This window comes from Coenobita brevimanus, chromosome 107 (genome assembly GCF_032717465.1).
Source record: "Coenobita brevimanus isolate Jiangsu-jjx chromosome 107, ASM3271746v2, whole genome shotgun sequence".
NCBI classification, from domain to species: Eukaryota; Metazoa; Arthropoda; class Malacostraca; order Decapoda; family Coenobitidae; genus Coenobita; species Coenobita brevimanus.
In genome coordinates, this window is record NC_137060.1 from 21,788,582 (window position 1) to 21,812,373 (window position 23,792).

Here is a 23,792-nt window from a genome sequence, read left to right on the forward strand (position 1 = left end):
TATATATATATATATATATATATATATATATATATATATATATATATATATATATATATATATATATATATATATATATATATATATATATATATATATATATATATATATATATATATATATATATATATATATATATATATATATATATATATATATATATTCGTTCATGAGTTTATGATATTGCATTTATGAATTGCCTCACGGGCCTGATCAAATGGTCTTACGGGCCTTATACGGCCCGGAGACCGGACGTTCCCCACCCCTGGACTAATAAGTTCGCTAATGGAGTGGTTAATAAAGGTTATCTTTTACTCCTCCAACTCGAATAGCTGGAAAAAGCGAGTGTGCAGGGAAAAATATAATGAGGTGTTAAATTTGTGGTGTCGTTTCAGAGCTCATAAACAATCCTATTGGTCGTTGTTACTACACATCCACGGGTGACACGGAGTGCACGGGGTACGTGGGTCGGATGCTCATGCTGCTAACTAGAAGCCTCAACCTCACCATCGTCAACAAGGCCGTCATTTCATGTGGAGTCGCTAAGCAAAAGGGCACCAGGGTCACCGTTATACAGGATGGGGTGAGGCTGTAGCAATTATGCCTTAAAATTTTAATCTTGTTCTTTTGTGGTAGGTGGGGGCACCCATCACCCACCCACTTAGTTTAGTGGTACCCTGTTTTTAGGGTAGTTCTTCATCGAATGGCAAGCCAAATGATTTCCTGTAAACCAGGAAATCATGTACAACGCTGGGTGGTAACCTTATAACCAACCGACAAGTGTTCCCTACATGAAAACAAGGGTTAGTGCCCCTCCCTGGAAAACAACTATCTAAAAATACGAACAAGAAGCCTCAGACCAGGACTGACCAAAAGATGACAACTAAGGACTGAACAAAGGACATGATACAGATGGCGACATGGAATGTAAGGGATGCAAATGATAAGATGAAAGAGAGAGAGATTGTGCAGGTGATTGAGGGTGCGAAAGTGGATGTATGTGGATTAACTGACACTAAATGGATAGGTGAGGGAGTGAGAGAATAGGAGTATGGATGGGATACATGTGCTTGAGTAGATGAGAATGAGAGGGCAAAAGGAGTGTGTATTGTTGTAACAGATGGAAGGAGAATATAAGAGAGTATGGATCAGTTGTCTCAAAGACTGTGTAGGTAAGACTGAAAGTTGGACTACAAATGTGGTTCATTGTGTGTGTGTATGCACAAACGCAAGATCATGCAAGCAGAGTGAGAGAAGAGTTCTGGACAAATGTGGGAATGTGCATGGAAAAGTTTGGAAGGAATGAGAGAGTGTTTTTGATTGGTGATATGAATGGTAAAGTAGGGAATGTGAAGGTGGATGGAGTAGTTGGTGAGTGGGGTGTGCCTGCTGAGATAGATGAGAATGGCATTGCTTTAGTGGAAATTTGTGCCGGGAGAGGGTTAGTGACAGCCAATACCCTCTTCAGGCACAAAATGATCCACAGGTATACATGGTCAATAATGAGAAGGGTGGGTGGTGAACTGAATGAACGGAAGGCAATGATTGATTATGTGTGTGTGGATGAAAAGATGCGAAGATGTGTAATGGATGCAAGAGCATGTAGAGGTTGGGGGAGTGGACTTTCTGACCACCATTTGGTGGTGGTCAGAATCAAGGTCCAAGTAAAATGGAGAAATAGAAGAAGGGAAGGACGGGAGGAAGGAGTAGATGCAAGGAGAGTAGAAAGGTTACAAGAGGATTAGAAAAAGGCAGAATATAAGAGAGAAATCGAGGAACGCTTGGGTAGATACGAATTGGAGCAGATAGGGGACGTGGAAGGTATGTGCAAGTTATTCACAGAAGAAATCCGTGCAGCATGTGAGGTGGTGTGTGGGGTGAAGAGAAGACGAAAGGGGGTGGAGGAACAGCATGATGGAATGAAGAGGTGAGACAGGCTGTGGCACAAAAGAAAAAAAACATATAATGAATGGATGAGAAATAGGGGCATGGAAGAAGTCGAGAGATGGAAGAGAGAGTTATATGTAGTAAGGAAGAGAGTTATATGTATTAAGGAAGAGAGAGGTGAAATGATTAGTAAGGGAGAGTAAGAAGAAAGTAGTTGAGGAATTTGGAAGGAGTTTGAGTGCCAAGTGGACGGAATGTAAGAAAATGTTCTGGACAGAGCTAGAGTCAGACAGGGTGGCAATGAAATTAGTAGGGGAGTGAACGACAAAAATCCTAGATTACTAGTGGAGAAAGGAGAAAAAGTGAGCAGATGGAGAGAACACTTTAAGGAACTGTTGAACATAGAGAATGAAAATAATGCGAGTATAAGTGGCTGTGGAATGGCTGGGAGAATGAGGGAGGTGAGAAGAGATGAAGTAATCAGTAGGATTGAAATTGTGGAAGCAGTGAAGAAAGTGAAATGGGGAAAGCCCCAGGAATTGATGGAGTGTATGGTGAAATGCTGAAGCATGGAGGAGAGATAGTGGTGGAATGCATGTGGAAGATGTGCAGATTGGCCTGGGAGGAAGGAAGAGTCTCGGAGGATTGGAAGTCAGGTATAATTATTCCCCTGTACAAAGGGAAAGGGGGAAAAAAAAGTGTGTGGTAATCATAGGGGCATTTTTCTTCTTAGTGTAATAGGAAAAGTATATGGCAGGATACTTATTGGCAGAGTTAGGGAAATAAAAGAGGAATTAGTTGGAGAAGAACAGAGAGTCTTTAGGAAGGGAAGAGGTTATGTAAATCAGATATTCATTCTTAGATCCTTAATGAAAAAGTTTCTAGAGGAGGGAAAGAAGTTGTATGCGGCCTTCATGGATTTGGAGAAAGCATATGACAGGGTGGATAGACAGGGATTGTGGAAAGTATGTAGAATAAATGGAGTAGATGGGAAGTTGTTGAATGCTGTGAAGAGTATGTATGAGGGTGCTAGGGCTGCAGTGCGTGTGGATAGTGATCTGAGTGAGTTTTTCTATTTGAAGGTTGGGTTGAAACAGGGAGGTGTCATGTCTCCATGGTTTTTCAATCTGTATATGGATGGGGTTATAAAAGAGATACAAGGTAGGACAGTGGATACTGGAGTAGCCCTAATGAGAGAGGGCATTGTTTAGAAACTCCCTGTACTGTTGTTTGCAGATGATACTGTGTTGTTAAGTGAAGAGAAGGGGAGCTGCAAGGAGAGTGTGTAAGAAACGGAATCTAAAGGTGAATGTATGGAAGAGTATAGTTATGGTCTTCGAGAGAAGTGAAGTCAGTGAATGTACAGTGAGGCTGGGTGATGAGGAAATGGATAATGTGAGTACGTTTAAGTACTTAGGGAGTGTGATGAGAAAGGATGGAAGTTTGGAGGGTGAAGTGCTTGAAAGAGTACAGCAAGGAAGAAAGGTTGTTGGTTCCCTGAAAGCGGTAATAAGAAACAGGGAAGTGAGCATGGAAGTGAAAAAGTTACTACATGACAGTACTGTGATACCAACTCTAACGTATGGATGTGAAGCTTGGACGTTGTCAGAGTGACACAAGTCAAGAGTGAGAGCAGTGGAAATGAGTTATTTGAGAGGAGCCTGTGGAGTCACACGGAGAGACAGACTGACAAATGAAGACGTGAAGGAGCGTTGCGGTGTGGACGTTGATGTGATAGGAAGCGTTAAGAGGAATACACTTAGGTGGTTTGGCCATGTGGAGAGGATGGAGAGTGACAGACTGACGAGGAAAGTGTATGTGAGTGAGGTCGACGAGGCGAGAGGGAGGGGAAGGCCAAGGATGAGATGGAGGGATGGAGTGTAGAGGTATATGGGAAAGGGGTGTGTGAATTGTGAGCAGGGCAGTGAAATGGCGGGGGACAGGGTGACGTGGAGGCGATTTGTTTGTGGCCACCCCGTATGGGATTAAGGAGTCTAGCAATGGATAGATAGATAGATAGATTCTTTCCATCCAGCTTTATTCAGCTATCGCCCTATCATGAGGTGAGGTATTGTGTACTGTATTTTTACTACTACTTTGCGATTTTATTAGTCTTAGCACCAACTAGAAATGCAGAGGTACGAAGGCATGTAACCTCTCCAGATCGAAAAATTTCTCATAAGCGGAATAAAAGTGATTGTAGAAAACAATAACGTAATATAACAGACGGTATAATACCAATGGGGCTCTGAGTTTTCATTCATTTACTTCGAGGAATTTTTTTTTTCCTATCTCCTTGTCTCCAAGTTAACTTTCACTTTCACCGGTAAAATCATGTGACGTATTATATACTTATTCTTCAGCCATACAGCTTCGAATCTCATATCACCTTTAGATATTCATACTAAAACCACTTAGCACTTAATTTCTTGGACGCAGTGACTTTTTTAGAAATTTGTTCTTTTCTGCTGTAGTTGGGTTTATTCAGCTTATCAGAACTGCTTAGAAATGGAATGGGTTAATTAAAGGTAAAATCCAACCCCTGCAGTGTGAAAAGTCTCTCCTGAGTTGAATAATGTTTACTGAAGACAACAGTTTTAAAATACAACAAACGTCCTCATACTGAAGAGGTTGTAGGGGTTACTTTCTTAACTACAACGACGTGAACCATAATTTAATCATGCTATCTCCAGGCAATTTCATTCAGTTCCGAAGAGGAATTTCTAGCTGCATGGGTTATATATAACCTTCTTTCACCACTAAGAGGGTGTCGTAATCTTGGTAAAATCTTCTATTATTAATAAGGAAATAATGGTCAGTGCATCAGTCAAGTGAAGTTCTGCGATGTATTACTGTGGGGTTAAAGGGGAGATATGATGCTGCTTGATATATACTCTATGGCTATTAAATGTAGTGAGACTGTGAAGTGTTGAGGTTGTGAGGTAATATGAGGTTTTGTGGTATATTATGAAAGTGAAGTGTAAGGTTATGGGTGGCTGTGATTTGAGTTTGGGACATGCTGTGATGTTAAAGGATTTAAAATTTTGCTTTGATGTGTGATTGTGCGATGCAGTAAGCTTGTAAGATGCGATGTTATAGTAAAGTGTGGTGGCTCCTAAGACCTTGAGAAGGGGTTTGGTGTCAGAGGGCGTGGTTGTATAATGGTATGAAAGGGATAAGGTGTGATGTGCACGAAAAGTAAGGAAGGCAAGCAGCCAGGAGGGAAAAAAAAAAAAAAAAGATATAGGGACGTGTATCGGGTGGTGGCAAAGTTGTTGAGGTGAATGACGGAGAACGAGAGGCAGTGATGGAGTGAGAAAATTCATTTCATCGGACACTGCCTGGTACGCTGCAAGTACGAACATGTGTACTGACTGATAAAGGTTGGAGTGATATATGCCAACATCATGCCGTCATCTCACCGGCACTGAAAATCTTATGACGTTTTCTTAGCGATTCATTTTGCATAATATATCGTATTACTGTCCTCAGCGTTATTAATATCTCTTGAATTTGAACAAAGTAGTGGTCATTTGGTAGTGAATAATAAGGTGTAATATGCAAAATAGTAGCAGGAGAAGTGGGGTTCCGCCCACTGGGTGTTGTACGTGGACTGTCATGTGTTGAAATAAGGATATTTGTGCAGACAAGGATATCACTTCCTTTTATATTTCACTGCATTTATTCCACATATTGAGGGAAGTTTGTCACTTATTCCAAACACCATATAGCAGACAGCGATTAATGCGTTAAAAAGCATACTACATCTCTTTCAGCATAAGAAATATAGCCAGTATAGGCTAGTGTAATGAAAAGTAGAAGTGAAGTATCAATTAATCGAACAAATGTTTCATCTTTCCTCTATTGGCTAATATTCCAAATGAGAGGAGCTAGGAAATTTTTCTCTTCCAATAAATGATGCTCAATGACTTGCGTCAGGGAGAAAAGCGGTGATCATGGCTTAAGTGTGAGACAGGCCTATAGGATAGTATGAAAACTTTACGTCTCTAGCTGGACCACATATTTAAGCTGCGGACGTCGCCCCTGGCACGTGAACTATCATCCCCATGCTCATTTAACGTACAGTAGCTCAAAAGCAGAATAAGACTCATTGCAGCTCTGCGCCCTTTCGTAGATCCAGTTTTTCTCTACTTGTACCGTACTGTACAGCTAATTTCTTGTTGTCACAGATCAGTATTTAATGCCTGGAATCAGGTGATTTTTTTTTTTTTTTTAGTACTCTTGCTACTACTAGACAATTTATTAAACTGTGGAAAGGTGTATCTAAGTAATTCGAGAATTGCAGAAGGCTAGAAGTAATCCCCGCGGTTCGAAAAGTCTCCTTTTAAACTGATTAAAATTTTCTACTGATAGCTGGTATAAAATGAAGAGGGCGTCGTCGGACTGGGAGAGTTAAGGAGGAAAGCTGCTAAAAATTAGACAAGGCAAATCGGACAGGGTATAATGCAGTCGATAGAGAGTAATCAAAGTCTTCTTCATCCTAGGCGGCCGACATCGCCCTTGGTACCTGCACCATCACCGCCAACCGCCTACAAGCTGTCGACTTCACTGAGTTTTTCAAGGTCATTCGCTCCACCCTCGCCACCGGTCAGCCGAACATCATCCAGTCTCCCTTTATTATCTTCGATGTCTTCTCCGGGCCAGTTAGTTTGAGTTATTTTGATTCGTTTTCTTCCTGCTTAGATCCTTACATAAGATGACGTATTCTTTAGCTTGTTCTAACTTCCACATGACAATGCAGTTCTACTTAGATTAGAGAAGAGGTTATTTAAGCTTCTCAAAAAAAAAAAAAAAAAAAAAAAATCCCACACGGAGCAAAACTGTTTGGAGTACTAATGATGTATTTTTTTTAATCCATGCTGCTTCCAGGTTACTTAATTCGGCTTAGGAGGAGACCTCTCATAATAAGGGCGTTAAGGGAAAATGTTCCATACTTATTCACCAGGAGAAAAATCTCGTAAATTCAAGAGAAATATAATTATCTGAGAGTATAAATAACAACTGATGAAAAAAATTTGTTATCAGTGAAGGATTATATAATATAATAAAATGCAATGATCATACATACCTGATATTTCATATGTTTACATAGTTTCCAGATTTGCAGCACATTGTTAGGAGATAAATATAGCTGTTAGGTAAGAATATACTGAAAAAAAAAGCAAATAACTGCATTGCAGCACTCAGTTTATTCGAGTGACAGTTTCAACTAAAAGGAAAGTAAAATGGTTCACAGTGAACAGATGACAAATATCAGTATTTATACAATTAACGTACACCTAACTTTCACTAATATGGCTTACATAATATACTGTGTGTGTGTGTGTGTGTGTGTGTGTGTGTGTGTGTGTGTGTGTGTGTGTGTGTGTGTGTGTAATTCACCTCACCTGGTAGGTCAGGATCACCTGATGGTCGTGATCATCAGCTTTTTACCCTTCCGGAAGGGAGCTGAGAGCTCATATAGTCCGATCTAAGGGCAAGGCTGTGACCTTCACACACGCACACACCCGTCCCCTTGCTCGAGGGGGACAGTAACCACCCATTTCGTCAGTGAAACTTTTCGCAACCTGAGCGAAGCGCGAACTCCCGTCTACCAGATGGCAAGCGAGAGCGTTACCACTGCACCAGCGAGCGGTGTGTGTGTGTGTGTGTGTGTGTGTGTGTGTGTGTGTGTGTGTGTGTGTGTGTGTGTGTGTGTGTGTGTGTGTGTGTGTGTGTGTGTGTGTGTGTGTAGTGCGGTGTGTGTGTGTGTGTAGTGCAGCCAAAACTGGAAAAGGGATTCTGATGGATGGATTTGGGTCCCAGATGGGCCAGTTTCAATTTCATGTCGATTAATACTTCGTGAATGAGTGTATCGGACCCTAACAATTGTTCCGATTGGTGTTACAGTAAACTTATAGTCGTGGTGCGGTACTCCGTGTCTCAGGCTGGCTCCTTTATGCGCGGCTAGTCACAGTGGAGTAAGAGGGCTGAGAGGGAGGGGGTCGGAAATAGAAGGGAAAGTAGATGGAGGGACAAGCGATGGTGTGAGGGTGGAGTGAGGGAGGGAAGGGAGGGTAGGTAGGGGAGGGGGAATGAAATGCGAAGTGGTGGTCACATTATTTGTCTATTTTCTTTCATTCAGGGCATGACTCAAAGGAGTTGATATTTGGTAGATACTGCTGCATTACACCTTGCATAGCGGCGTCAGATAACAAGCTTTAGAATGGTGATACTGACGTGACCGATCAGTGCAGAGCCACATATTTTTTGTCCGTGTATTTTGACTTCGGACATAGAATGGAATCTAGATAGCTTTGACTTACTTAATTTTTGTTTAAGAAACGTCGTCTACCCTTACATATAATAAATTTTTGTAACTAAATATCATATGCAACCTTTGACATGGCTGTGTCACAGGTAATGTGATCATCCTATAATAAACACTCCCACCATACAGTCACCATCATGTCAACTATTGTATGGCATCTCTATATGGAAAGGCCATTTAAAATAACTTTGCAAAAAAAGTAAATAAATTGATGTCTGTGCACATGAGTGAGTATAATAATGATATCTCTCATAATCTGTTAGAAGGAAAATTAAACAAAGTCCTACCCAAACTTCCAAAATATATCTGTGCATATGGGTTTATTTGATTTTGATTTGATTAATTTACTACGCCCAAAGGCGACAAACCTAGTACAGTGCCATGCGGCCATATGTGAGGTGAGTACAGCGGAACTCGTGCCACGCAGGACACGCTGTCGAGCTATAACAAATTAACACCCACCAAAGTGTGGATGACGCATGAAAATAACATCTAGGTTATCATCTTCCAACAAATGTTTACATGTGTCAATTAATGTGAATCTGTGTGGTATTAAATCAGAGACAAGTGGACATTGCAGGCAATAATGGTCAAGGTGTTGGCATTGGGTGCGTCACACAGCTTACAGGAGTAGAAATGTGGTGCGTTGCTCGTCTCAGCCACCTGCCACACAGGTCGGTAGCCCAGTCTGAGGCAGGCACACACCACGTTATGTCGACAAACCATAAGACCACTTCGACGATCTCTGTGGGGACGAGAAAGAAAGTGGTCATGATGTTGGATGGACACAATGTGAGCCCTCTCAGCATTTCTACGGTGGAGAATAGGGGAGCGGACTGCTCTGCATATGATCAGCTTGTAGCAAATGGGAGAGGCATTAGTAGCATCCACAGCGGGCAGATCCAGTCCACAGGCGGTCCTTTCAAGGAGGTCAGCGGTGTTGTTGGCTGTGAGACCAATATGAGAGGAAATCCACAGAAAGTGCACCACAAGCAAATGATCACGGGCAGTGGCCAATTGATGGAGTATCTGTGTAATGAGGTGTTGATATGCAGGCCCGGGAGAGGAGAGGGCATGGAGGGCCGGCTGTGAGTCACAGATGATCAACCCACTGTTGTTTGTCCGTATTAATAAAATAATTGCATCCAGGAGTCCATGTACAGTAGTTCACAATATGTAGAGCTCAGCGAGGTTGGCAGTCAATGGCCCAACCAGCCCCCTTGAGGTGGGTCCAGACTTGGAGAAAACACAGCACAGCCAGCACTGCCATCCTTCTGCAGGGAGCCATCAGTGTAGATATGGTGGGCCGAAGGGAGGGAAGATGACAGCCTGGCGATGGTCTCCAAAGCTAGGTGTTTCTGAAGCTGAGGCAAGTCAGTTTTGGAGGCCGGAGTGTATGAGTTAGCAGGCACAGGGTTCTGCCAAGGTGGAACGCCATAGTCCACCTCCTCAGCAAGCAATGGTACGTTGATGTTTAGCTGTCGGACGTTTGAACAAACAGTATTAACTAGTGTGCGGCCACCACTGCGAAGCAGAGACCTTGGTGCAGTGGGATCAAGGGAAGTCTGAACGATGTGAGAGTAGTGGGGAGAAAGGTGAGGATAATGCAGGTACTTAATGCTGAAGTATGTAACCATGGAGTATATTCTCTCAACAAGTGGTGGAACGTTGAGTTCAAGTTGCATGTTGACAATTCTGGTCTCATTACTGCGTTTTGGAACTTCTTAAAAGGTTGTAAGGCTGTTCTGGAAAGTTGACAAAGAGCAGGGGAGAGATGATCAACAAATGATCGAATGAACGCTATGTATATTGTTCATGCTACAGGATTAGGCACCCCGGCAGCATAATGAGCCACTTGAGAGGCTTTAGGCGACGCTGTAGCTGGGTCAGCAGATCCTGAACAATTGGATGCACGCGTTGTCTTGCAGGAATGGAGGGAGAAATTCGTACAGGCGCCGCCAGATAAAGGTATTGTGTGCTCAGAGGGATAACACGATCTCCGACAGAAAATACAGGCAGTGTTCTTGCTGGACAGGAAGTGAAGATTCTACTCTTTTCTGGAGAGATAATGAGACTTCATTTGGAAGCCGAGTCGTGAAACAAGTGAGGGAAACGTTGCAGATCTGCAGGGGAATTTGAATGAATGCAGATGTCATCAGCTTAGCAAGTAATCGTAGTTCCAGGGATGTCAGGAAGGAGGGTGAGTAGATGATGTATAAGGATATTAAACATAAAAAGGACCAAGGACACAACCTTGTGGAGTACCAAGCTCGAAATCCTTAGCAGAACACGAGAGGACCTAGTAGACAGGTAACCTCGTATTCATCGCAGCAGGTTTCCCTTAACTCCAAAATCCATTAGCTGGTCGAGGATGATGTCTCTGTTGGCGACATCAAATGCACTCTTTAAATCAACGAAATCAGATAAGCTAAGCTTAAGAAACGCTGCACCTACAACGTTATTTGTTAAATGGATGCTATAATACGGTAATATTTCTTCCTGAAATGTTGTTATTCATGTAATATGCCACTCATAATGCATTTTTCTAATATTTCAGTGTTTGTCTTTATAGGATGTTTCAGGTTCCACTCCGAAAACATAATTATATATAATATAATTATGCAATATGCTACAACTTATAAATAGACCCTAAATACTACTGAGGTGTGTGTCAGATTACTATCAGTCGTGGACGTCCTTAGCCACGTATGCACACAGCCACATTACCTTTATGGCACACCAACATCACATACTTACCACACTCACTCCACCCCCACCACACGTATTGTCCCACAGCCATACTCACTCACACACAGACAAACTGTATTAGATATATCTGTGTACTGAATGAGACCCTTTTATGAATTCTGTTGTTCCAAATGAAAATAAGTATATAGAATCGTAACATCAATATCATGTTCATTAACACCACACTGTCAGGTTGGCAATATTGAAACAAACGGACAAGGACTATGACCGGTGCGTGAGAGCTGCAGTGCTCCCACAATATGTTTCATAATATTTTGAGAGTTCATAATAGACTGTATTTCTCATAAGAAATGGCTGTCCATTAGTATGTTAACCAAATAATTGACATAAATGGAGAAAGAGAAACCTCTACAGTGACACTATAATGCACCAGAGTAGCTATCGGGATTGGGAGTTTCAGCGGCCACTTCCCCTCTAACTGGTATCTGCCACTGAAAACATGATTACCTAAAACATTTACAAAAACATCAGTGAGTATAGCTACCCCATAACTATTACTGAAACGTAGGCTATGCACAAAAGTATTGTTGATTGGCTAACCTAATCTGTAAGGTGAGCGCGTAATGTATTGCACTTGTATTTTGACACAGTATTAAATTGTAGGTAAACATACTATATGCACTGTTATTGCTCATTAGCACAAACTGATAATGTGTGTGTGTGTGTCTACTGATAGGCAGCTGACGAATTGAGAGAGAGAGAGAGAGAGAGAGAGAGAGAGAGAGAGAGAGTCTAGTAGGTGGAGCAGGCTGCATGTCCGTTAACGAGAGACGGGGTATCCTACGTTTGGTGTAATTTAAAGTGTGTAATCAGTTGTCTATAATAATGAATAATAAAAAATTAATAGGTTTATTATCATTTAGGATACAGGATATCATTAACACCTTAATAAATATACTGCAATGGCAAAGAATGTATAACCGTTGGAGTAAAAGACGACTCCCACTTTATCCTCCTTGCCTTCACCTGCCAAGCTGGCACTCACTCCCATACTTCCCCTTCCCCCTACATCGCGGCATTTGTGGGTGAACTTGCTTACTGTTTCTGAACCACAACTCAGCGTATATCGTGGTTCACCCTAAAAGACAAGAGAAGAATTATTTTATACCGTATAACTCAGACTTTACAAATAGCATAGTGCACCACAGCTCATTACCCCAATCACACAGTTTTTATTAACCAATATCACAGCACAGTACAGTGACCACATAATAAATATACCATGGCACAGAGGACGAAGCTTGGGGATTCGAAAAATTCTCGGGCATGTACACATGAACACACACACAGGCACTGTTGCCACGTCAGCTATATCCCGCGAGTAGGTGGTCCATGTGGAACTTATGTCGAGTGTATATTAGTTCATCATGAAGTAAAACTACTCGGGCATAGTATCTCAAAGCGAATCTCTGATCACCTGAAGTTGTGGTGGTTACAGTGTTACCACCCGAAATGTGGAGGAGTTGGCTAGCGAGGTATCACTTCTTTTTATTAGGGACCGTACACATATACCGCATATATATATATATATATATATATATATATATATATATATATATATATATATCATCATCAGCCGTTGAGGTCCACTGCAGGACCGGCTTATCCCTACCTAACCAGGGAAGATACAGCCAATGTATCTCTAACCAGTGGCTTAGCTTGTCTGGTAGAGACTGTATGTAGGGTGAGAAGTGCTTGTGAGTGTAATTATAATGTTAGAGTGGCTTTGGATGTGTGTGTAGTCTGTGAACCAAGTGTAATCTATATATATATATATATATATATATATATATATATATATATATAAGCCACGTTGTTTGTATGTTTGTCTTTCAGTCATGCCCAAATCATTGGCCAGAGACCCCCAGACCCATACATGTTCTGAATCAGGGTGACTCAAGGATGGTATTAGAGGGTCAAAATTAACCCGCCCCATCCCGACGTTTTTGGACTTTTTTTTTTTTTTTTGGCTCAAACATCCGCTTTTGGTGAGAAACATCGAAAATTCATAGAGAAATCGCTCACCTGAGGTTTAAAATACCCGATTTAGGAACGAGTACTTCCTTACCTGACTGGGTTTTCTAATAGGCTGGCACCAAAGAAAACGAGTTCTATGGGAGGGTAACTATTTTATCCACTAATAAACAGTATTTATTTATTTACTTGGTACGAATTTATATGTAGTACAAGAGTATATTTGTTTTCAAACAGTAATATAGGCATTATAAGCATTGTTTCACTCACTAACTCATCACCATTCATGACCTTTTTTTTCCCACATTACTTGATCATCATGTCTGACTGTTTCTTCCTCTAATGCTATGTAAACTTTGTCCTCCACATTGTCATTGATTGAGGAATCACTCTGGGCCTGAATGTCTTTATTGGCCAGGTCACTGGTAACAGGTGAATTGCCGAGACAATGGCGTGCAGGAGGGGGGGAAAGGTTATGCGGGGTAAGGCATTGTTCCTGCTTGGCATCTTGTAGAGGAATAGAGGAAGGTGTCCCGTGTATACGTGCCAAAAATCACTCGCGAAATCACTCGCGAAAATTGAAAATTATGCAAATTAGGGACCTTGCAATGTTGCCGCGTTAATTCACGTCGCTGGGACAGCGCGGGTTAAGATGTGTAATTCGAGGTCACCTGTAGAGTGTTTGCTTTTTGGCCCGGGCAACGCCGGGTACCCTTGCAGCCCAATTTTGGCATGGAGACTCTCGTGACCTCCAGTTCGGACATAGGCTATGTGAGATTAACTTCAAAGGTCACTTGAGGTCATTGGTCTGAGGTAATTTGAGGTCACTGGTAATACATGCTTGAACGACTGGACCCAGCAGCCCATTTTTTGGCATGGAGACTCACATGACTTCCAGTTTGGACATGAGCTATGTGAAGTTCGTCTCCAAGGTCAGTTGAGGTCACTGGTAATAGTAAACAAGTGTGCAAAATTTTTTGTGTTAGTCTGTGAAAGCTGAAATAGAATGTTCCTGGACCTCTTAAAATCCCTCTTCATACATTGTCTTTCTGGAGTTGAAAGAAAGATTGAACTAGAACAAATAGGATTAGAGTGTTCACCTTTTTTGCCCGGTAACGCCCAGTACCCCTGTTAATATATTTATCTATCTATTGCCCAACGCCCTAATCCCGCAAGGGGTGGCCACAGAGAAAACGCCTCCAAGTCGCTCTGTCACCCACCATTTGACTACCCTCTCCTCAACTCACCCCCTCCTCCCTCATATACCTCTCAACTCCATCCCTCCACCTCATCCTCGGTCTACCTCTCCCTCTCCCTCCCTCCACCTCACCTACACACACTCTCTTAGTCAGTCTTTCATTCTCCATTCTATATATATATATACAGTATATATATATATATATATATATATATATAAGGGAGAGAGAGAGAGAGGGTAATACCCTGATATACAATACCCCTAGATGTGATACCCTGGCTTAACGATGGGGGTACAAATACCATCACGCCCTGTTACCCGATGGGCAAGCCCCGGTTGAATGATGGGCCCTCTGATGTTGCGCCCGACAACCAGCCAAAATTTTGAATTACATACGTTCTTGCGGCCAGCTGACCCTGCCCGCCTCCCAGGATGCATAGAAATTCTTGCGCAGGCCCCATAGCCGTCGTTCACCCCGCAATCACCCATATCACTCTTCTTGCGCCAACCATCTCAGAGTGAGGATCTCCCTTACACTCGCCCACCACGCATCATGTTGCATCACCAGCATTATGCAGGTTGCTATCATAGTGCATCGTAACTGTTCAAGCAGTGCCCTGAATAAAGCAGTGATACTAATTGTGTGTGGAGTGCAATATTGTGTGACTTTGGGTCCACATAAGTGTGATAATGTCTGGTAAGAGTGCTGCACTTAGTGGTGCTAGTGGAGGCCCTAGTCATGGTGGTAAGTGGCCTGCTAGTGGTGGTGCTGGTGAAGTTCCCGTGAAGTGTGTGTATAAGACTGTGTCAGAAGTGAAATTAGAAATCCTTAAGTGGCACAACAAAGGTGAAGGTGCGTGTCCTATCGCCTTGGCTCTCCACCTGGCCCAGTTGACTGTCTCCACCATCATAAAGAAGTAGGAAACCATTAAGGCTGCTGTTGGGGAGGTTGCAACTTTATCTGCCTCCTGTATCACCCGCCAGTGAGAGCCTTTGATGGAGGAGCTGGAGTGGATGCTTTGCACGTGGGTGGACAATCAGAACTGGTGCAAGGCACCCATGAGCCAGGCAATAATATGCACTAAGGCTCTCTAACTCTGGGATGAGTTAAAAGTCAGACATGATCTTGACGAAGGCGAGACCTTTAAGGCAAGCCATGGTGGTTTGACCAATTCAAGAGGCAGGCAAACCTCTACCACATGAAGATGTACAGTGGGGCGGCAAGTGCAGATACAGTGGCAGTGGCATCATTTCCTGACGAGCTGAAATGCATCATCATGGAGGATGGCAATAGTGCGAAGCAGGTGTTGAATTTTGACAAGACTGGGCTCTTTTGGAAGAGAATGTCCTCCAAGACACACCAGGTCTACACCAGGATTCAAGGCCTCGAAGGACCGGCTGACACTGCCGCTGGGGTGCAACGCCAAGGGAGACCTCAAGTTGAAGCCGTTCCTAGTCTGCCACTCCAAGAACCCCAGGGCTTTGGTGGGGTACGTTAAGGAGAACCTTTGGGTTATCTGGAAGTCAAACAAGAAGGCTTGATTGACTTCAGATATCTGTTCCTCGTATTTCCACTCGTACCTCTCTCGTGTGCTGAAAAGGTATGAGTCACACGAAAATTTGGCAAACAGATTTCTGGTGGTGGTTGGTAACATGCCTAGCCATCCGCCCGTGATAAAGGAATGGACCAGCAATATTGAGGTGGTGTTCCTGTCCCCCAATACCACGTCTTTGTTGAGGCCAATGGACCAAAGGGTGATTGCTGCCTTTAATTCTCACTACCTCTGCCGCATGATGAAGCAGTTGGTAAGGGCCTGTGACAGTGATGACAGGACAACAGTGCAGCAGTTTTGGAAAGGGTACAACATGTGCCACATCATTGAGAATATAATTGCTGCATGGGACAAGGTTAGCCAGGCGATGGTGAACAGTGTGTGGCAGAAGCTGTGGCCAGAGTGTGTCCACTCCTTCACTGGCTTCCCCAAGGGCATGCAAGCTCTGCCTGTTGAGCATGTGTGGCAGGACATAATGTAATTGTTGCACTAGGTGGGCTTCGGGGAGGTCGACAAGGATGACATGGAGAAGGCTCTCAAGAGCCACAGGGAGAAGCTCAGCAATGAGGAGCTCCTCAATATGGAGATACAGCGGGTGCACCAGGAGGCAGAGGAGGAGGAGGAGGTTATACCTGAGGTCTGAGCACTCAACATCAAAATCCTGAAGGAGATGCTAACGATGCTGGACGAGATAATTGATCTAATGAGAAAACACAACCCCTTCCCAGGACGAAGCAAGGACACAGCTAATCAGCTTGAGGAGGGGATGAAAGTCTACAGGACGATGCTGGAGATGAAGAGGGTGGCCAGGCAGACTACGATCACAGCCTTCTTCAAGAAAGCCCCCACCAGGGCAGCAAGACACACAGGTTCTCCCCAGCCCTTAACGAGCAGAGCATCTCCCCAGCCTTCAACCAGCAGAGAAACAACGAAGGACACACCCTACCAAGGGTGTGCTCGGCCTGTTGTGCTGGACCTAACCTCTAACCAATCACCGTCTCCTGTGCCTCTACTAAGGCACTCTACCACTCCATCGCTGCCTTCCTCATCCCGGCCTCCATCTCCCACATCACCTCGGCCACAGTCTCTGTCTCCCTCGCCACGACGAAAACCACAAAAACTGACTCCATCACTACCCCATTGTGCATCACAGCTGTCTCCCTTGCCACCTCATTGGACATCTCAGCTGTCTCCCTCACCACCTCCTCTATCATTGCATCGCACTCCAACACCACCCCAGAGCCATCGCATCACACCTCATTACCACCACCTGAGCCAGCACATCACACCCCATCGCCTCCGCCTGAGTCATCACATCGCACTCCATCGCCAGCCCCCTCTGACGCTCCCCTAGAGATTGGGTTTGAGGGATTTGAGGAAGAAGATTGAGTGTTGGGGAGCACTAAATGTCCCCTGGTCTTGGGGGGGATAGCAATGATGATGACCAGGACCGGACATGGACTTACAAGAAGTAAGTGATGAGAAGTATTTGATATTTTCTAACTTATCCCTTATGATTTTCAGGCATTTTTTGTTGCTTTTAATGAGTTATTTACAGGTGTTAGGCTTAGGTTAACTTCCTTGAAAGCTATTCGGCCATTTGGATTGCCTTTAAACCTGTTTTGAGGCTCATCTGGGTGGGTTTTGGACTTGGTTTGGGGGAAACCCAAGGCTGGTAGACAGTCCACATTGAAACGTGTTAAAAGAACCCCGATATACGATATTCCGCCTAACGATGGGGTTTTACCTAACCAATTAGATTGTTAAACCAGGGTATGCCTATATATATATATATATATATATATATATATATATATATATATATAGTGTGTTAGAAGGAAAACGATATCCGGGCATATTAAAAGATACAAAAAAACAAAATATGAAAGCCATTAGATGTACTTTTCAACATGTTTTTACAGTTTATTATGAGTCAAGTGATTAAAAGCTACAAGACTTTATCCCAGCATTATAGAAAATGACAATTTGAACCAGAGAAATATCACGCAGGTTACTAAGTATTGGCAGTGTGCAAACCTTTACAGGCCATTTTACAAGAGACGAATTTGTTGTATCCTGGAAAACTATATAATTTCATTAGTCTCCCAACATGGCTGTAGAATAATCTCTCTTGCCTTACTAATCGCTTACATTTTTTCAACAATGGACTGAATAGACACGATGAAGGAAAATCTGTTGACGACAGTTATTTCGCTTTTCAAAATGTGTTTGATAAGGTTCTCCACAAGTTTGTTATCATTGGACTGATAAATGCCATAAAAGGTGTAAACCAAAGAACTGTAATAAACTGAAAAAAAAAAAAAAGTAGACTAGACAGACGTTACAAGCGAACTGCAATAGGCTTCTCCTGGGTCCAACACTGTTTTAATTACGCACACACACACACACACACACACACACACACACACACACACACACACATTATCTATCTATCTATATATATATATATATATATATATATATATATATATATATATGTGTGTGTGTGTGTGTGTGTGTGTGTGTGTGTGTGTGTGTGTGTGCGTAATTAAAACTCTGTAGGACCGAGCAGATGCCTATTGCAGTTCGCTTGTAACGTCTGTTCAGTCTGCTTTTTTTTTTTTTTTTTTTCAGTTTATTACAGTTTATTACTTGTGGAGAACCTTATCACATGAATTTTGAAAAGCGAAATAAATGACATCAACAGATATTTCTTCAATATATATATATATATATATATATATATATATATATATATATATATGTGTGTGTGTGTGTGTGTGTGTGTGTGTGTGTGTGTGTGGATAGTGAACTTAGTGAATTTATCTGTCTGAAGGTTGGATTGAAACAGTGATGTGTCATGTCTCCATGGTTGTTAAATATGTATATAGATGGGGTTATAAAACAGTTGTAAGATAGGCTAGTGGATGTTGGAGTGGCCTTAATGAGAGAGGGCAGTGTTTGGAAACTCCTTGTACTGTTGTTTGCATATGACACTGTGTTGTTAACCCGCTCCGTCTCGTCGACGTATGGGTACGTTGCAACGATTTGCATTTGCCAGTCCCAGCGACATACCAGTATGTCATGCAATTGCAAGGTCCCTAATTTGCACAATTTTCAGTTTTCGCACATGATTTTTCGTATGTATACACGGGACACCTTCCTCTATTCCTCTACAAGATACCAAGCAGGGACAATGCCTTACACCGCATAACCTCACCCCTCCCCCCCTCACGCCATTGTTTTGGCAAAGGACCTGTTACCAGTGACCTGGCTAGTAAAGATATTCAGGGCCAGAGAGATTCCCCAATCGATGACAATGTGGAGGACAATGTTTACATAGCATTAGAAGAAGAAACAGCCAGAAATAATGATCAGGTAATGTGGCAAAAATGGTCAGGTATGGTGATTAGTTAGTGAGTGAAACAATGCTTATAATGCCTTTATTACTGCTTGAAAACCAATATACTCTCGTACTACATATACATTCGTACCAAGTAAATAAATAAATACCGTTTATGAGTGGATAAAATAGTTACCCTCCCATAGAACTCGTTTTCTTTGGTGCCAGCATGTCAGAAAACCCAGTCAGGTAAGGAGGAACTCCTACCTAGATTGGGTATTTTAAACCTCAGGAGAGCGATTTCTCTATGAATTTTCGATGTTTCTCACCAAAAGCAAAGGTTTTAGACAAAAAAATTTTTTTCGAAAATACCTCGGGACTGGGGGATGTCGGAGGTGCGGAAAACCTCGGGAAGTGACGGGTTAAGTGAAGACAAAGGGAAGCTACGAGGCTTGGTGGATGAGTTTGGAAGAGTGTGTAAAAAACGGAATCTAAAGATGAAGGGAAGAGTAAAGTTATGGTCTTCGAGAAGAGTGAATTCAGTGAATGTACAGTGAGGTTGAATGAGGAGGAAATGGAAAATGTGAGTACGTTTAAGTACTTGTATAGTGTGATGAGTAACGATGGAAGGTTGGAGAGTGAAATGCTTGAAAGGGTACAACAAGGACGAAAGGTTGCTGGTTCGTTGAAAGCAGTGATAAGAAACAGCGAAGTGAGCATGGAAGTGGAAAAGTTACATGACAGTATTGTGATACCAACTCTAACGTATCGAAGTGAAGCTTGGACCTTGTTGGAGGGACACAAGTCAAGAGTGAGAGCAGTGGAAACGAGTTATTCGAGAGAAGCCCGTGGAGTCACATGGAGAGACAGACTGACAAATGAGGATGTGAAGGAGCGATGTGGTGTGGATGTGGATGTGATAAGTAGCGTTAGGAGAAACACACGGAGGTGTTTTGGTCATGTAGAGAGGATGGACAGTGAGAGACTGACGAAGAGAGTGTATGTGAGTGAGGTGGATGGGGAGAGAGGGAGGGGGAGGCCAAGGATGAGATGGAGGGGAGGGTGTGAGCTGGGAGAAAGGCATTGAAATGGCGGGATACAGGGCGACATGGAGGCGATTTGTTTCTGGCCACCCCGTATATATATATATATATATATATATATATATATATATATATATATATATATATATATAGATATATATAGATATACTTAATGTTACGGAACAGAGAGAGATAATGAACACTTCAAGTGAGAATACTAAAATCACTATTGTCCCGCAAAGTTCCAGGTTCAAAACAAAAGACTTAGGTAAAATTACAAGTTAAAGTTTAATGCACAAACTAACAACTAAACATTCAGGACTCATAAGGATAATGTAACGGCAAAACAGGTTACATATATGGTTCACTACAATAGCCTCTATTAACACGAATTTAGCAAGAACAAATTTGTCTAAGTCAGCCCTTATAAACGAGAAAACCGGATAATGCTCAGTTAATGCAAGATATAATATTATTACAGATACAGAATATTACTAACACTGGCTGACAGTAAAAACTTTACCAGGCTTACGAATCAACGCCCTATGCTATACAGTACAAGAAAAATGGTAATAACACTTATACTCAAATTACACAGCAGCTAGATGGCTGGAGACTTCCTGAGCACTCACAAAAATAATAATAACTGTACAGGGGAGGACAGAGATGTAAATAGAATGAGGAGTAGATCTAAGTGGCAACTAATGCAGAGACTGAGCTCATTATAAAGGGGGCCGGCAAAGCCTGAATCAACTTGCAAGAAGGACGCGCAAACGAAGGCACAGAGGACGAAGAGTTGACACTCCTGCTCTGAACAACAGAAAGAACGACTTACTCTACTATAAGGGGGAGAAGGGGGGAGTGAGGTAGAACACGCAAGCATGGTCATTATGGAAGCCACGTGGCGAATCGTGATCAAACATGCAACATACTGTACATTAAAATTATACAAAGGATAATGAAATCATAGGCTATGTAACACCTCCCCACAAAGAAAAAGAAATTTACAAAGGAAATTTCTTATTACTCTAAAACAATCTGTCTAAAGTCTAGATAAGCAATCTGCAATAACATTTTCTTTCCCCTTGACATGTTGTATGTCTAATGAATACTCCTGAAGAAGTAGACTCCATCTTGTCAATCTCTGATTTTTATCTTTAAACTTACTAAGGAATTTCAGTGGGTTATGATCGGTATAAATGACTATGGGGTCAAAACCAGAACACAAATAAAATGAAAAATGCTGTAAACCCAAAATCAAGGCCAAAAGCTCTTTCTCAATAGTTGAGTAGTTCTTTTGAGGTGGAGTGAACTTCTTACTGTAATAAGATACAGGGTGATCAATACCCTGATCATCCTCTTGCAGCAAAAGAGCCCCAGCTCCAGTATCACTTACATCAACAGCCATCTTAAAAGGCTTAGCAAAATTTGGAGTAGCGAGCACTGGCTGACTTAATAGGATAGCTTTAAAAAAGAGGATTCATAGTTATTGGTCCAGACAAATTTAACTCCCTTTTTCAGTAGGTCTGTAAGTGGTGATACAAGAATTGAAAAGTTAAGAACAAATCTCCTGTAATAACCTACCATTCTCAAAAATCTTTGTAGCTCTTTCCTACTTTTAGGTCTGGGAAGATCACTTATAACCTGAACCTTAGCTCCTGGTGGTGGAACGTCTCCATCACCAATTACGTACCCAAGGTACTGAACTTTAGCTTGACCAAACTCACACTTTGATAAATTAGTTACAAGATTAGCCTGAACCAAACGCTCAAGAAATTTACTGACATGGCATAGGTGATCTTTCCAGTTGTCACTGAAGATTATAATACATCATCAATATAAACAACACACCCTGCCAAACCCTCTGTTGCAACATTCATGAGCTTCTGAAAAGTGGCTGGTGCATTCTTCATACCATATGGCATTACAGAACATGCAAAAGTCTTTCCTAGTGTTATAAAACATGAGGTCTCCCTAGCACATTCAGTCATTGGTACTTGCCAGTATCCCTTTAACAAATCAAACTTACTTATGTACCTTTCCGATCTTGTCTATGCAATCTTCCACGCAAGGGAGAGGGTAAATGTCTGTTTTGGTTATCTGATTAACACGTCTGTAGTCGATGCAAATCCGCTGTGACCCACCTGGCTTAGGGACTAGAGTGACAGGAGAACTCCACTCGCTCTGACAGGGCTCAATCATCTTGTGGTCCAACAGGTAGCCAAGCTCCTTCTGGATGAGAGGAACTTTCACTGGGTTCACACGGTAAGGAGGCAGTTTAACTGGCTTTGCGTCTCCAACATCGACATCATGCATCAACACAGTGGTTCTTCCTGGAGTGTCACGGAACACTTGCAGGTACTCCTGCAGTAATGCCGAAAACTCCTGCCTTTCCTCGGGAGCTAGATTAGAAAGCTTAGTCTGGAGATCATTCATGATATCAGGGTTCTTCCCCAAACTATCACTCAGGCTCATGCTGCATGGGAGAACTTCACTTGCAGACTCGGGTGGAACGGCTACAGTGGAGACTGGGTTATTTTCGTCCCGCCTGTGATATAACTTTAGCATGTTGATGTGACAAAGTTGCTTGTTCTTTCTACGATCTGGTGTGGCGATGACATAGTTGACATCACTGAGTTTCTTCTCCACGAAATAAGGACCACTAAACTTGGCTTGAAGAGGTTGCCCATGCACCGGTAGCAGAATCAAAACCTGATCTCCTGGCTGAAAGTGGCGTAAGCTGGAATTATCATACCAAGTCTTCATCTTCACCTGAGCAGCTTCTAAATTCTCTCTCGCCAGCTGTAAAGCAGTGGACAGCCATTCTTTGAACTTCATCACATACTCCAGCAGGTTTATGTCATCTTCCTCCGATAGCCAGCATTCCTTGAGTAGCTTAAGGGGTCCTCTTACTTCATGGCCAAACAGTAGTTCAAAGTGTGAGAAGCCCAGTGATTCATTTGGAGATTCTCTTGCGGCAAATACAACGAAAGGAAGACCTTTATCCCAATCTTTCTGATGTTCCAAACAGTATTTCCTGAGCATCGATTTGAGTGTTTGATGATATCTCTCCAACGCTCCTTGGGTCTGGGGATGGTAAGCTGAAGACGTGATCTGGGTGATGCCCAACTCTTTCAGAGACTGCTTGATAACATTTGACATGAAATTACTTCCCCGGTCTGACTGTACCTCCTTGGGCAGACCAAACTTGGTGAAGAACCCTAGCATTTCCTTAACCACGTTCTTTGCTGAGATATTTCTAATTGGAATGGCTTCAGGATAACGAGTAGCCATATCAATCAGGGTCAACACATAAGAAAATCCTGAAGAAGTGTTAGGAAGAGGGCCCACAATATCCACCAACACACGGGTGAATGGCGCCTCAAAAGGAGGAATGGGAACTAGAGGTGCAACCTTTTCGGTCTGATTACACTTCCCCACAACTTGACAGGTGTGACAAGACTCACAATACCAGGAAACATCTCTGAAGATACCTGGCCAGTAGAAGTGTTTCAAAATGCGTGCTACAGTCTTCCTCACTCCAAGGTGTCCTGCCAAACTGGAATCATGAGCCACTCAAATGATATCCTGCCTACAAACACGAGGGATGACAACTTGATGTACAACCTCCCATTCACAGTCGGCTGATGCTGTTGGGGGTCTCCACTTCCTCATAAGTACTCCTGACTTTATA

General features: G+C 42.5%; 1 protein-coding gene across 1 annotated transcript in view; it reads left to right on the plus strand.

Annotated features, from left to right (window-relative positions):
• Positions 1-472: 472 nt before the first annotated feature.
• Positions 473-23,792, plus strand: part of LOC145416718 (ionotropic receptor 93a-like) — a 390,485-nt gene continuing 367,165 nt past the window's right edge. The window contains exons 1-2 of the mRNA XM_080285648.1: positions 473-583; positions 6,393-6,551. Of these exons, the coding sequence (XP_080141774.1) occupies positions 473-583; positions 6,393-6,551 (270 nt within the window). The remainder of the gene's footprint in view (positions 584-6,392; positions 6,552-23,792) is intronic.